Source organism: Lottia gigantea (genome assembly GCF_000327385.1).
Source record: "Lottia gigantea unplaced genomic scaffold LOTGIsca_123, whole genome shotgun sequence".
NCBI lineage: Eukaryota > Metazoa > Mollusca > Gastropoda > Lottiidae > Lottia > Lottia gigantea.
The window spans coordinates 264105-279836 of NW_008707279.1; the positions used below are offsets into that span (position 1 = coordinate 264105).

At 31.8% G+C, this 15732-nt stretch overlaps 1 protein-coding gene across 1 annotated transcript; it reads left to right on the plus strand.

The window, feature by feature from the left end:
* Positions 1-4583: 4583 nt before the first annotated feature.
* Positions 4584-6810, plus strand: LOTGIDRAFT_138239 (hypothetical protein; the record flags this gene model as incomplete). Its single annotated transcript, XM_009048513.1, has 3 exons — positions 4584-4774; positions 5950-6075; positions 6609-6810. The coding sequence occupies 3 exons, from the start codon at positions 4584-4586 to the stop codon at positions 6808-6810; spliced, it is 519 nt and encodes a 172-aa protein (XP_009046761.1).
* Positions 6811-15732: the final 8922 nt, after the last annotated feature.

Below are 15732 nucleotides of genomic sequence, written 5' to 3' on the forward strand. Positions count from 1 at the left end.
ATTGTATTATTGACATTTGATTTTGTGATGCTGAATTGATTTTAGAGACTTGACATTTGAGTTGAGTGTTTAGTGACGTTGTAATGTTCTGTTAGCAATTGACATTTTATTTTGTGATGCTGACATATTCTTGTAACTATTGACATTTGATTTTGTGATGCTAAAATGATCTTTTAGCAAGTGACATTTGATTTTGTGATGCTGACATATTCTTGTAACTATTGACATTTGATTTCCTGATGCGAAAATGATCTTTTAGCAAGTAACATTTGATTTTGAGATGCTGAAATGTTCTTATATACTCTGCATTTAAGCAACAGCCCAGTGGTGGAGCAAACGGGGAGCAGAGGCTGCAACCACCTCCACCTCCCCCCCCACTCCCCCCAGAATCAGACAGTGATTCTGATACTGATTGAAACTCTGTCAGAAAAATGCAATGAGATCAGACACATTAAAATTACATTCAGCTATGACTGGCTTAAAGTAAATGGAGTTGAAATTTTAATGTAAGTGCTTATTACTGATGAAATTTGATACTATAACCAATTGTGAAAAAAATCCCATCATTTCTAAAAGATTTCTTCCTCATTATATCTGATGTCATTCAAGCAAATATAATGTCTTCAACTCTGTACGTTTTTTTTTCTACCTTCTTCAAGAAGAGTTAAATCATAGCAGCAATGTCTTATTGAGTAATGGCAATAAAGATTATAACATGCATGAGGCCTTATTATTCCCTAGTCCATTTCCGCTCCAACTTTAATGAAACTTCCAGCTCATGACAAAAAAAGCTAGCAATCGTAACCAACTCGGTTGATTTCTACTGATTTAGCTTCATACACTATTCATTAAATATTGATGTCAGGGTAATGAAAAGTTGGTATGAAAATTAATAACTGACACAACGCAAGAATAAATAAAAGTCTAATTACAAATTGCGTATTGAAATAGACTTGCCACAGATCGAAAATAATCTTGCAAATTACTCCAAACAGATTCTAATTTCCTGAAGCAAATTACTTTTCGCCATGTTTTCATTGGGAGAAAAAAGGTTTATCGCCTTCAAATTATAACTGAATATGATATTAAGCACATGGCAGGAGGGAAGTTTTAAAGTGGTTGTATATATTAATGACTCTTTTTATAATATAAATATATATACTCAAATTTCTTGCATTAAAGTAACAGTATTCCATATTTCAATCAATAAGATTGGATGAAGTTAAATTGAACTGTTCTCAACTGAGAGCTGTTGAATTGCATATAGATCAAACATAATGTTTTTGCTTTTAAATCATTTGCAGCTTCTCTAGTATAAGACAGTTAAAAAACATAAATTAGGTGCTCTTAACCTTTTCAAAATTCAATTTCGACTATTGGTTAGTACTTTGGTACTAGCGTTGTTATATTTTTCATAAGTAATCATGCATATTGTATAAATAACCCAAAAATGAATTGAATTTATTTATTTTGTACAACATGAGTACAGATGAGGCTCAGTAATGGAAGTCCCAATACTCTAGGCTAGCTATGGGCAGTACAATCAAATATCCCATACAAAGTGGCTTTAATACTAGGTAATTAGTGTTTAATGTATATTGTATATATATTAATGATAAAATATCTAAACAGAGAAAACTTAATTAACCTGGGGCATCATTAATTATTTCTTCTAATGTTTATATTACATTAGTAACACTGTATATTACAGTAACACTTTTATACTATAACTTACTCACTTCTTCTAATGTTATTACATTAGTAACACTGTATATTACAGTAACACTTTTAAACTATAACTTACTCACTTCTTCTAATGTTATTACATTAGTAACACTGTATATTACAGTAACACTTTTATACTATATCTTACTCTTTTCTTCTCTTGTTTATATTACATTAATAATACTGTATATTACAGTAACACTTTCATACTATAACTTACTCATTCATATTACATTAGTAACACTGTATATTACAGTAATACTTTTATACTATAACTAACTCATTTCTTCTAATGTTTATATTACATTAGTAACACTGTTTATTACAGTAACACTTTTATACTATAACTTACTCATTTATATTACATTAGTAACACTGTATATTACAGTAACACTTTAATACTATAACTTACTCATTTCTTATAATGGTGTTAATTGATGCTATCATTGTCCCCAGTAAATAGAAAAAAATTAGGAACCTCTTAACAAATCCTTTAGAATCAGAAGAAGACATAATGTCTCTACAATTTGGTGTTTATTTTGCTTAAATACATGCATTACTTTTCCACCACCAACCAAAAACACAGTGACTCTATGAGTGCAAGTCAAAATGCTCTTTTTTTTAAAAGAGCTATATTGCAGTTAACTATTGAATGAATGTTTAACTGTTACAACTCAATTAAAGCAAAAACTTTGAAGAGATAATTGTCAATGGGATCAATCAGAAAACTTCATAGCCAAATATGGTGTTTTGGTTCACTACACTACAATAAAGTGGCGTCTGCACCAGATTGCTCTCATCATCCCTTCCTATTGTCTGATTTGCATGTTGAAAGGAATAAAAATGTCTCTTAATGGTTTTTATTCATCTATTTTAACGGATGAACGCATCTCTAAATGTAAACATTTGCCTTTGTATGAATATTTTATAAGTGGAGCCATATCTTTAATAGAATCTGCAGAATTATTGAAATCGACATGAATTTACAGTTTTGTTCATATTAATGCTTTATTGAAGCTCTACATGAAAATGTTCGTGCTCTTCTGCTAGATTTTATAGTATTAGATATGGTGAAATACTCATAATGTATTTAAAATTGTTCATTATCATGTGGATTCTTTGAATGCCTGAGACCATTTGAACATTTTAGGGTTCCCTTAAAGCAATTGTAAAAGGATTTCTAAATTTTTTATGTGTATCAACAACACTGATAGATCATCAATTTGCACCATTTCAATTTTTTTAGCAGTAATATAGCAAAATATGCATGTATCAAAAAAGGCCTTTGCGTCGTCATCAAACACTTAGTTTTAGTGGCATTGCAGGAACCAAAGATATCTGAATAAAAATTGGAATGGTGAAAATTGATGCAATCAATATCTGATGTCCAACAAATTTTTGGGTTGGGAAATTTTACCGAAAGGAGATTAGGCCTGATATTTTCTAAACGATCTTAGAGCTAGAATGCCCTAGGTCTTAACTTCTAACACTGTTTCTAGGATATCCAGGTTCTTAAATCATTTAAATTTTTGGGGGAAATATGTTCAGAGCAATGCAAAATTTTTTTTCAAGAGATTCATATAGGATGTACAAATTCCATCAGTGCCGTTGAAATTTTGGTTGTTGGCTCGATTTGTTTTAAAGTTTTAGATTTGACGACCGACTAATACACAAATTTTATCTCCTAAAGTCGATTCATTTAATATATTAATTATCACTTTACCTGATTAATTTTCATAATTTTATCTAAAATTTTGATAAAGCTCTCTAAAAGGAAAAGTTTATTATGTTTAAACAATTGTAAAAATTGAGTATGGCTTGAATGAGTGTGAATTATATCTATTTGTATTGTATGGTAGCAGGTTGGTCTTATCAAAGTTCACTCACTATTGTCATCAAATTTAAAAGCAAAAATCACATTATCTCACTAGGAGACCATTTTATCACACTTAACATATGTGCCTAGCAAAGTATTATCTGCTCAATGATTAAACTTTCAAATTTTCTACTATTCCATTGAATTTTTAATGAATTATCAATTATTAATGTATACTGATTTAATTATTAGAAATTATCATGTTTTCTATGTCGGTGAAACACTAGGAATTAAAATAGAAAGATAAGGTTATCAAAATTTAATATATTATTATGCATTATACCATGCCATAGCATGATAATTTTTGGAAACAAATGAAATGGAAATTTTATATTCAAGCAAGCGTGAAGACTTATCCATATTTTTTTTTATCTTTTTCTCAATGGGGTGCTTGGACACCTTGTCAATTGCTATGTAGGTTCGTTTGTGAGTCACCGCAAGTGCACCTTGGTTTGTTGACTCTGTATTCCCTTTCGGCATCTTTATTTGAGTTTGTCCATAGGACACAGATAGCATCAATTTGCACCATTCCAATTTTCAATCAGATGTCTGTTGTTCCTGCAATTCCACTAAAACTAAGTTTTTGATGAAGTCACTAATCACAAAAGGTCCTTATTTATTAGTTTTGTCATCATACACGTAGTTTTAGTGGAATTGCAGGAACCTCAGATGTCAGTTTGAAAATTGGAATGGTGCAAATTGTGTCTTAGACGCACATAAAAAATTAGAAAAACCTCTTTACAATCCTTAGGCTAATTATGAATTAATTATAGACATGTGAGACAAACTGGTATTTTTCCAAGTCATAAGAACACCTCCACTTTCTATTCATATAAGTATTAACATTTTCATTTTCATAAATGAAAATAAGGGAACCCATCTTTAAGAGTAGAACAAAGCTTTCCATCTGTGTTTTTGTTATTTAATTTTTCAAATGTTTGTATTTTCAGGTCCAATGCAGATATCTCAAGAACAAACTGGGATGGCGGCGGCCCAACAGGAATGTGCTGGGTGTCAGAAATTAATCAAAGATAAACATTTATTAAAAGCTTTAGATCAGTATTGGCATGAAGATTGTTTAAAGTGTAGTTGTTGTGACTGTCGGCTAGGGGAAGTTGGTTCAACTCTTTTCACCAAAGCTAATCTGTTATTATGTCGTAGAGATTATTTAAGGTAAGCTTTACACCTTCAAAAGGCCCCTTTGGGTTCCTTAAGATTAAGAGCAAGCAGCATGAATTTTTAAAATTTTATACTACTTTCATCAAGGAACTTCAGATTGACCAGGCCTAACAAAGGAGATAAATTTTTCATCTCTTGCAATATGTTTTGCTTTTGATTAGAAGTGCACTTCAAGAATATAAAATAACCTTGGTTCATTGTTCAAACCAAACTACTTAACACTTTTTCAATGTCAGCTTCTCCAAACAAGTATGAAGATACTTTATGGGACTTTTAGATTAGAGAGCAAACTGATTAGTTTTTGAGCTATGTATTAAAATATAATAAGTGCATTTATATACTTATTTATATGAATATACATTACAATAATAAAATATTTTCACTGTTAAAATAGAGCTCAAAATATCAATTGTAGAGCGATATAGAAATACCACTATTAAAATAGTGCTCAATACATCAATTGTAGAGAGATATAGAAATACCACTGTTAAAATAGTACTCAATACATCAATTGTAGAGAGATATAGAAATACCACTATTAAAATAGTGCTCAATACATCAATTGTAGAGAGATATAAAAATACCACTGTTAAAATAGTACTCAATACATCAATTGTTGAGTGATATAGAAATAGCACTGTTAAAATAGTACTCAATACATCAAATGTAGAGCATATAGAAATACCACTTTTAAAATAGTGCTCAATACATCAATTGTTGAGTGATATAGAAATACCACTGTTAAAATACTGCTCAATACATCAATTGTAGAGCATATAGAAATACCACTTTTAAAATAGTGCTCAATACATCAATTATAGAGCATATAGAAATACCACTGTTAAAATAGTACTCAATACATCAATTGTAGAGAGATATAGAAATACCACTGTTAAAATAGAGCTCAATACATCAATTGTAGAGCATATAGAAATACCACTGTTAAAATACTGCTCAATACATCAATTGTAGAGTGATATAGAAATACCACTGTTAAAATACTGCTCAATACATCAATTGTAGAGAGATATAGAAATATTAAAACAAACAACTTGAATTATGTTGCTACACAGAATTTCACGCTATGTAATCTTCTGACAACTGACCCATCTTCAGCCTGTGTTCCTACTGATTATGCATTATGTTAATAACTATTAATCTTATTTCAGGTTATTTGGTACGACAGGTTTCTGTTCAGCATGTTCTAAAATGATTCCAGCATTTGAAATGGTGATGAGAGCTAAAACTAATGTTTATCATTTAGAATGTTTTGCCTGTCAACAGTGTAATCACAGGTATATATATTATAATCATACATAGTAATTGAGACAAAAATTTGGTGAAAAAATTCTTGGAAATTTTGAAACAATTGTCCTAATGATGGATTCTATGTCCATAAATATCTATATGATTTTCAGATGTGCTATTGTTCAAGATTTGAATATTTTTAATGAAGAATATACTTGCTCCTGTTCAATATGTTTTTACTGTCTTCTATCCCTATATCCTAAAATCTGCCCTGATGATTCGTCAATACAAAGGGATTCATGTACGCATCTTTACAATAAAGAGCTATTACGAAAGGTGACCATTGAAGTCAAGGTTTATGACAAAGTTTATAATAGCTTGACATTGTGAATATAGTCATGTACAAAGCCTCGCCATTATAATTTTGCAATCTTGGTAGTTGAAGCATCAAGCTTTCAGGTTATGGAAAGGTTAGACCTACATATCGTGAACAAATAGTATCACACTTACACCACAATACCTAGAAACAATTGAAGCCATTTTTCTTATCGCTAATCTAAATTCTGTTCTGTCTTTTCAGATTCTGTGTTGGAGATCGGTTCTTTTTATGTGACAACAAAATTTTATGTGAATATGACTATGAAGAAAGAATGGTGTTCGCTAATATGACCAATATTAATTACGGAGCCTACAACGCTTTAAATCAAATTAAAAGACAGACACAAAGTCTCAGTGATGATGTTTCAAGTGGTTATGGAAGTCCGAGTCCTTGTTCACTTTAGAAGATATTTTTGTTTTTTGTTTCGTTCATCATGAAATTTTCATTGGGGACAATTAAAAATCATTTGTGACACTTTTTCTCATTCATTCAGACTATGAAAAAGAATGTGAATGAGGAAATAGGTAATTCAACAAAAAGATTCTAAAGAGTTGTACACCAGATTTGAGGACGTCTGCGACAAGAAAAATACGGTCCCGCAGCAAACTCAAGTGTTACTTCCTGTGGTTAAAAAAAGAATTGATGTGACTCTCAAATTGTGCCATAAATTAGAAGTATGGTGTTTGACAAGGTTGTGTTTGTAAATATATGGTTGGAGTAATTATTGTTAATTTTTGGAAGGAGTAATCTTTGTGAATATTGTATTTAAAACAAACAGACGACAATTCTAGTTTAAAGTTTATTTAAGGAATGGTGCAAACTAGTCCCTATTATCTGGTATTATTATCTAGTCATTTCTTTTCAAGTCTCATGGAGTTACCTCCCTTTTTTGTCATTTATACATTGTGAAGTTCTACTGTGCATTTTTTGCCACATTGCACACTGTCATTGACTATATTCTCCTAGTTTTCAGATCATTAGGATGCAGCAGTTCAATTGATGTCATTTGACAAATGCCTTGACCTTGAGGTCATAACCTCTCAAATTACTCAATGTCATGGTCTATAAGTAGATCAAAAGTATTTATGAACATTCAGGGACATTTTCAAACTAGAGGCAAACAGTTTCTTACAAGCCAATGGCGATATAGTGTGTTTTTGAATCGTCGCAGAATGTGCATATATTATCTTGGAACAATTACAGTTTTGCATTAAGACAAGCATTTCAAAATATTATTTTCAGGGAGGGGGGTTGTCTTTAAGATGTCTGAAAACAAATTCTATAATCCTAATCCTGATCTTAATCCAAACTCAAAGGGACAAATTTAGTCACTCAGATATTTTAGTCCTACATTTGATGTAGATTTTGTTACCGGTAATATATGAATATATAATATAAATTGTTTTTAATTTTTTCAGTTTGTATTTAATAATTAAATTGTTGTATATTTAAGTCTTTGTTGAATTAATGATAATTAAATGTAAATACAAACATCAGTTTTATGGCCTTTCAATTTTCACTGTGAAGCCACGAATAATGGAGGTTGGTGTCCAGTGCGGTATGGTGTGGTGTGGGATTATCGACACAGTGGCTCATCTCGATGAGTGGAGGCCTGTGGACATAAGTGGGTTGGCCCTCCCCCATTTTTTTAAATATTTTCGTTAACATGTACTCTTCAGCATTCAAAGACCCCTTTGTATTTCTGCGGGGTCCCCATAGGGGTGGGTGCTCATGGACCTGGTTCAACCAGTCCCTATGGTAGTTGAGCCACTGGAAGCAAATCCTGTCCACATCATGTTGGAATCTTGTATCTATAATCGTACCGTACACTGCACCAGACACCATACCTCGTATATTCACAGCTTCAGAATGATATTTCATGTACCATAGGATAATTCTAGTGCCAAATGTTATAGGCAATTGTGGTTATATTTCTACTAAAATTACATGAAAGATTTTCGAGAAACACTAATTTCAATACCACATTATGCTTGCTGTAAGGGGAAAGATAATGTTCATATCTTGAAAATGACCAGGTGACTGTACTGGAGAACTGAAACTCCAAAGCCTACTACCTGTAGAGTTACTTGCTATTTTGCGTGCCCTTAAGGGCTTAAGGGGTTTTAAAGAAGTTTTCTTAACTTTTTATGCGCACGGGGAACATTGGTAACATCAATTGGCACCATTCCAATTTTCAGTCAGATGTGTCATGCAATTCCAGTAAGTATTTATGATGTCATTATTTCAAAGATTCCTATATATCATAAGTATCTTTTGTGATTAGTGACGTCATAAAAACGCTAAATTTTAGTGCTATTGCAGGAACCACAGATGTCCAATTGAAAATCTGAATGGTGTAAATTGATGCTATCAGCGTCCCTAATACACATAACAAATTGAACATTGAAATGATGTAAATTGATGCTATAAGTGTCCCTGATACACATAAAAAAATTAAGAAAAGCTCTTATCAATCTCTTATAAGTTTGTTTTCCCACATGTTTGATATAATTTTATTTAATAGTATATCATAAATATGCTTGTTCACAAATTTAGCTAATTAAATTGAAATGGCAGGTGTGTAGGCTTATTCCCTCATATTATATAAAATCTGTTATATAGCAGAAAAAAACTGAGTGAAACTTTACATTGGAAGGCTAAAATGGATTTTGCATATATTAGTATATCATTGTAATGCAACTTTTTCAAAATAACAAAAAATATGAAGCTCGTATTTTCAATAACTTTCAATTCTTCTGGCGTTTTTGAAACAAATCTTCCCGATAAATGAAAATTAACCAGATGTGAAGAAAGTCCAATGAAATTTTAGTTGTGACATCAGAAATTAAAAGAAAAAAAATTGATTTTGATGTGGAGTATTTTTTTTATGGCATATATGAAATCCAGTTGTGTAATATGAAATGGTTCTAGAGAGTTCACATAATGTAGAAAATGTGTTTCACAAGTGGAAGCCCAACTTCAAACTATTTCAAATTATTATTAATTATAAGTGTTATTTATGGATGCAATCAAATAATATATATTTCTATGGCCAGGTGTGACTTTTAAATGAGCCAATATATAATTATAGCTTTCATAAGTTAATTAATTTTTACCAGTCAGGACATTAATAATTCTAAATGTTTATGTACAGCTTCCAAACCAACTGCGTATTGAATTCTTTCATCAAAATTAAAAGGATACTATGGACATAAAATTTTTCAAACTTGGTCAATAAGTGCATATATTCATCAGTTGGACTTGCAAGCTACATGACTAAAGAATAGAATCTCTATATAAGACGATATACTGGTATCCATTAAACTACATAATTATTGAAAAAAGCTTCTAAGCATGTTTTAGTTTTATAGATTTATTAGATTATAGAGGGATTCTGTTATATAGTTATGAAACTAAAATTTCAATTAAGAGGTATTTGTCATACATTGTAGTTAAAGAGATTTGTACAGAGGTTTTCTAAAAAAATTTATGTGTATCGGGGTCACTGATAGCATCAATTTGCACCAATTAAATCTCTCAATCAGACTTCTTTGGTTCCTGCATATCCACAAAAAATTAGGAATTTAAGGTTATAATATTGCGGTTAAGCAATGTTACGAAAGCACAGGCACAGACGGGTTTGATGACGTCTCTAATTGCAAAATATTATCATCAAACAATTTTAGTAGAATTGCAGGAACCACAGATGTCGGACTGAAAATTGGAATAGTGCAAATTGATGCTATCAGTGTTCTTAAAAAAAACATAAAATATTTAGAAACCATCTCTTTAAATTAATTTTAAATCAATGTATAATTTTGAAACTATTGGAGAATTGTTATTCATTCAAATGCTTTGACTTTCTGGGGTGTTCAGCTTGACAGGCAATGCAACTCAGTGTACAATGAGGGAAATTTTGTCTATTTAAGTCCAGTCTGTATGAAAAATATAGATCAGCATTGTGGAAAAGAATCACGAAAGTACTTGTCATATTCAAAGTAATATAGTTCTCTAAATATTTTCTATTTCAACAGCTTAGTTTCAGCTGTGAATATTACTTTTAAGCATTAATAATGCAACATACAGTTCTTCTGCAATTCAAATATCATATGGTTTAGACCACATTATGAACATTGGTATGTGCAATTTTAAAAAATAGCTCCACCTTATCAATAATAAGTCTATGAAAAATTATTTTGGTCTGAAAGTTATGCCAGGTTTTGGTGGTTTTGCAGGAGAACCTGACATTGGATTTTAATTCTGAAAAAGGTTAAGGATAGCTGAAATTGAGCTAGTAGAGAAAATATGTAGAAGACTTTATCCAATTAAGGGTATACCCCTTAAACTCTGTATATATATTTCTAACCATTCAACAGTCTATTTCTGTAACATATGTTGTCAAGTTGTTATACAAACAGTCATAATTTATCAGATGTATATATTTCATTATTATAATAATAAAAAAAATCTTTCTTTTGAAACTTCAAACTTGTTTTGAGTGTTTTATCTTACCCTAAAGCACCGGGCCAAATCTCAGAAGCACTGGCACAGGCATCAGAATTTTTCTTACCTTGAGAAGGATTCGAACCCACGGCACCTTCACAATGTCAAGCTATTACAAACTTTGTCTTCTACCTTGTTTTCTTGTATCACGAAAGCATGTAAATGCAGTGATTTGATTGGATTGTACACCTAGCAACTACAGCCAATCAGAGCACTCCACAGAAAGGTCTGTTAAATATATGCGATAAAGTTTACAGTCTTTCTGTTGGTGGATCTGATTGGCTGTATTTGCTAGTGTACAATCCAATCAAATTGCTGCATTCCATGATACATTAATTATGGCTATTGAAGTCAAGGTATAACAAGACCCTTCAGCAAACTTCATGTTGAAGATCTACGTGTGATATCCTTTAATAAGATGGAGGCAGTTGATAATTTAGTATTTTATGATCCTCGATAGCCCAAATAGCTTTGTGGACAACTTCTGTGATGCATATCTAAATATAGACAGCTTTGATCTTGACTTTGAGTTACATATGATATACTGACCCAGCAAATCTATCCCACAAATTTAGAATCAAGCTTGACAAAGACAATTCACAGGGAATCATATCAGGGCTCTTGATTTATTTTTTCCAGAAGAACTTTTCTAGGCTTTTTTTTCAGACAGAAAAACTGTCATGTCTATCAAATATGGCCAGACCACTAACCCTGGTCAAGATGTTTTAACTATAATGATTCAGAGGTTACTGAGTCAAACCACATAGTTACTATGAATGAGTGATTGAGTACAATATAACATTCAAATGAGTACAACAAATATAGTCAAATCAGCAGACATAAGAATTAATGCAACAGAAATGTCTGCATCAAACATGTACTGGTTGATGAACTGGATAAATACTTTGACATCAAAGTATATGACTAGTAGGCAATCTAAAGAATCTGAAACCAGATGTTGGATATAATGAGGAAATAATAGGTTCATTGATAAGAAATCAAACTAATTTCAGCCTCATCCTTCATCTCAAGGGTATTTACTAAAACAAACGTCCAAATTTTCATTTCCACTTTTACTGCTTATAATTACACCTTATGAAAAATGGATAGTTCAATGAGACTTGAAGCTAATGAAGACTTAATGCATCCAATATATCTTTCAGATGAATTGAATCTGGCTGCTTTGAAATGCCTGATTGCTTGCTGCCTTGTCTTTGCTTGCTCCATTGTCATAACTTGTCGGTTGTGCTCACATATATTCTCTTGCCTTGCTGTGTTCTCATTTTTACTGTTCTCTTGTCATGTTGTGTTCTCTTGACTTGTTGTTCTCTTGCCTTGCTGCTATCTTATATTTTGCTGTTCTCTTGCCTTGCTGCAATCTTATATTTTGCTGTTCTCTTGCCTTGCTGCTATCTTATATCTTGCTGTTCTCTTGTCTTGCTGTGTTCTCATTTCTTGCTGTTCTCTTGTCTTGCTGCTATCTTATATCTTGATGTTCTCTTGCCTTGCTGCTATCTTATATCTTGATGTTCTCTTGTCTTGCTGCTATCTTATATCTTGATGTTCTCTTGTCTTGCTGTTTTCTCATTTCTTGCTGTTCTCTTGCCTTGCTGCTATCTTATATCTTGATGTTCTCTTGTCTTGCTGCCATCTTATATCTTGATGTTCTCTTGTCTTGCTGTGTTCTCATTTCTTGCTGTTCTCTTGCCTTGCTGCTATCTTATATCTTGATGTTCTCTTGTCTTGCTGTGTTCTCAGTTCTTGCTGTTCTCTTGTCTTTGCTGCTATCTTATATCTTGCTGTTCTCTTGTCTTGCTGCTATCTTATATCTTGATGTTCTCTTGTCTTTGCTGCTATCTTATATCTTGCTGTTCTCTTGTCTTGCTGTGTTCTCATTTCTTGCTTTTCTCTTGTCTTTGCTGCTATCTTATATCTTGCTGTTCTCTTGTCTTTGCTGCTATCTTATATCTTGCTGTTCTCTTGTCTTGCTGTGTTCTCATTTCTTGCTATTCTCTTGTCTTTGCTGCTATCTTATATCTTGCTGTTCTCTTGCCTTGCTGCTATCTTATATCTTGATGTTCTCTTGCCTTGCTGTGTTCTCATTACTTGCTGTTCTCTTGCCTTACTGCTTCCTAATCTTGCATTTCTTTTTTCCTACTGTTTTCTCATGTCTTGCTTGACATACATTTTTATTTATAAAAGGTCATCAGGGCATATTCTAACTATCTTACTAATAACAATTTCTTTTCACAAGTGTCTACAGAGATTTGCTAATTGTTCAGCTAATAATCTATTGTTTCAAGCCTTGCCTACATGATATTATCATCTTAACCTTCACTAATAGCTTTTTAATGTTATTATTCACTCATTATCCACCTCTAAATTGAAGAGCTCATAAAAATCTAATTTCCAAAAAAGAAGATCTCAAATGGCATTACAATGAATTCTTTTGGTTACGAAATTAAATTGTCTATTTTATAACTTTGTCTTTTTCTTTTCTCGTGAGATCAAAATTCCAAATGTTCATTTTATTTTCTTTAAAATTCATCATATCATTTTTTATAAAAGGACATTAAACCCAGAATTGAAAGAATTTTTCAAAGAATTGTACATCTTAAAATCTGTACATACATAGCTCAATCTCAGCTATCCATTATCCATATATCACTTTACACTAAGACAATCTGGCATCTGGTTGTCCTGCAATTCATTCTGTGCAAAATTTGAAAATTTCAGGTAAAACACTATATTTCGGGATCTATATCCCAATGGATGGAAGCTTTGTTTCAAACAGATATCCCCGCTACAAAATTTCCGCCTAGCCTGACAATCTGGCTCTACCCAGTATTTGCTGTTAAGTTACAGGCATGTAGGCTCTAGAGAGAGGGTATTGTTTGCGCATTTAGTTTGAATAATATGATATAATTTAAATATATGAAATGAAAATCTATAATCTCTGAGAATCTGAAAATATATAAGAAGAATACTGGTTCCCACAGGAATATTGATATCAATGAAAATTATAATAAGCCTACTGGTGAAACTTAGGAATATTTGCTCCATTGGAAAGAAAACTGTATGTCCAAAGGGTAACATCAAATAGCTATGGTAACCTTATACCTTACAAAAAGTAATTTGGACACTATATCCACATACTGTTAAATGAACTTAATGAATAAATTATAAGTATAGACGTTCTGTATTGCGTACATTATATTTTGTATATATATTGTAAATTATGCACTGTATATTATATAAGTGAACTATACAAATAAAATATTACTCTTTACTCTCATTCAAACTGTAATGACAAACAAACATCCATAAAAAAATATTCAATATTTGAAAATTTGAGTTCATAGTGAATTAAAAAAAAGTTCAATTCAAAAGCCACAATTCCCAGAGAATTTAACTCTGCATTGTCAAAAAAGTGTCCATAAATTGGTAATTTCACATATGAAATAAATACACTTCCCTTATGGCTCAACTAGATGATTGGCCTGTGGACTTAAGTGTGTTGGGGCCCCTCACCCCAGGAATGCTCTCCTTCATATTTTTTGGGGGTGGGGCCTCTGTATAAGTGGGGGTCCGTGGATTTGGTTCAATCAGCCCTCTGGTAATGGAGCCTCTGTACTTCATTGCCACAAATTCTGTGTGAAAACATTTCAGAAAGAAAATGGCTTAGTGTGAACACAAAATTCATTAGTGTAAAAATTCTCACAACACAAGAACAAGAATCAGGAATTTTTCTGTCAAATTAAACATTTTCATGTGCAGTTTCTGGAAGGAAACTTTAAATATTTGTGAAATGACTGAAAAATTCAATTCTGAAACCATAGTGGTAGAGAGCAGGTTCACATATCATTTTTTTTTATATAAGTGTAAAATAAGTTTAAAGGGAGATAACAACCAAAAATCTCAAGTCATTAGTACAACAATTGAACTAAAAACATAACAAACCATTAAGAGGCGCTCAATTGGTTAGTTCTGCATGTCTGGGATTAATGGAATCAACTGGATGTTCAATAAAACAAGCTGGAATAGGGTTCAGAATGCGTTTCACTTGTGCTGGAAAAACATTAGGTGTAGACAGAATTCAAAATGGCAGAGAAAGGAATAGAAGGGAAAAATTCCAATGTGACATATTTGGTTCCGTACCGTTTGATGGAGACCAGAATTGAAACTGGAAATTGGAACTCACCAATCGAGCACAACCTTAAAATTCATAAATGTATTCGAAAATAAAGTTACATTAGTAAAAATCTAGTCCACAAAAAAACATTTTATATCACAATAATAAACAATATAAGCTATCATAATTAAAAAAAAAAAAAATAACAGCGAGATTTTGATTTTTAACATAGACACTGAATAAAAATACTGATATCATTTCATCTGGTTTCTTTAACAAACAATATATACCTCTTGATAAAAACATTAAAAAAAATACAATACATGGGACTAAATAATTCATATTATGCATGGTGTCTTCATTTGACGTCTGCTAGGGGATTAGGTGGCTTGGCTTCAAAACCTCTTTAAGTTATGAAAAATTCTGCTGCCAAAGCCATTGCTTCTGTGAGTTAGCAGCATTCATTTACAGTCATCGTAAAGTTAATTTAATATGTTGTAAGAAAAAAAGCATCTTCATAGGTGTGGAAAATCTCCATAAAACAGGGCCAAGTTTTTCTGACTCTACTCCAGCCAACAACTGTCCAAATATCTATCACAGACTGGCATAGAGACAAATGTTTCGGACTAACTCTTGACTTAATTTGAGCATATTTGTGTAAGATCTTGGGGTAAATTTCCTAGACTTCAA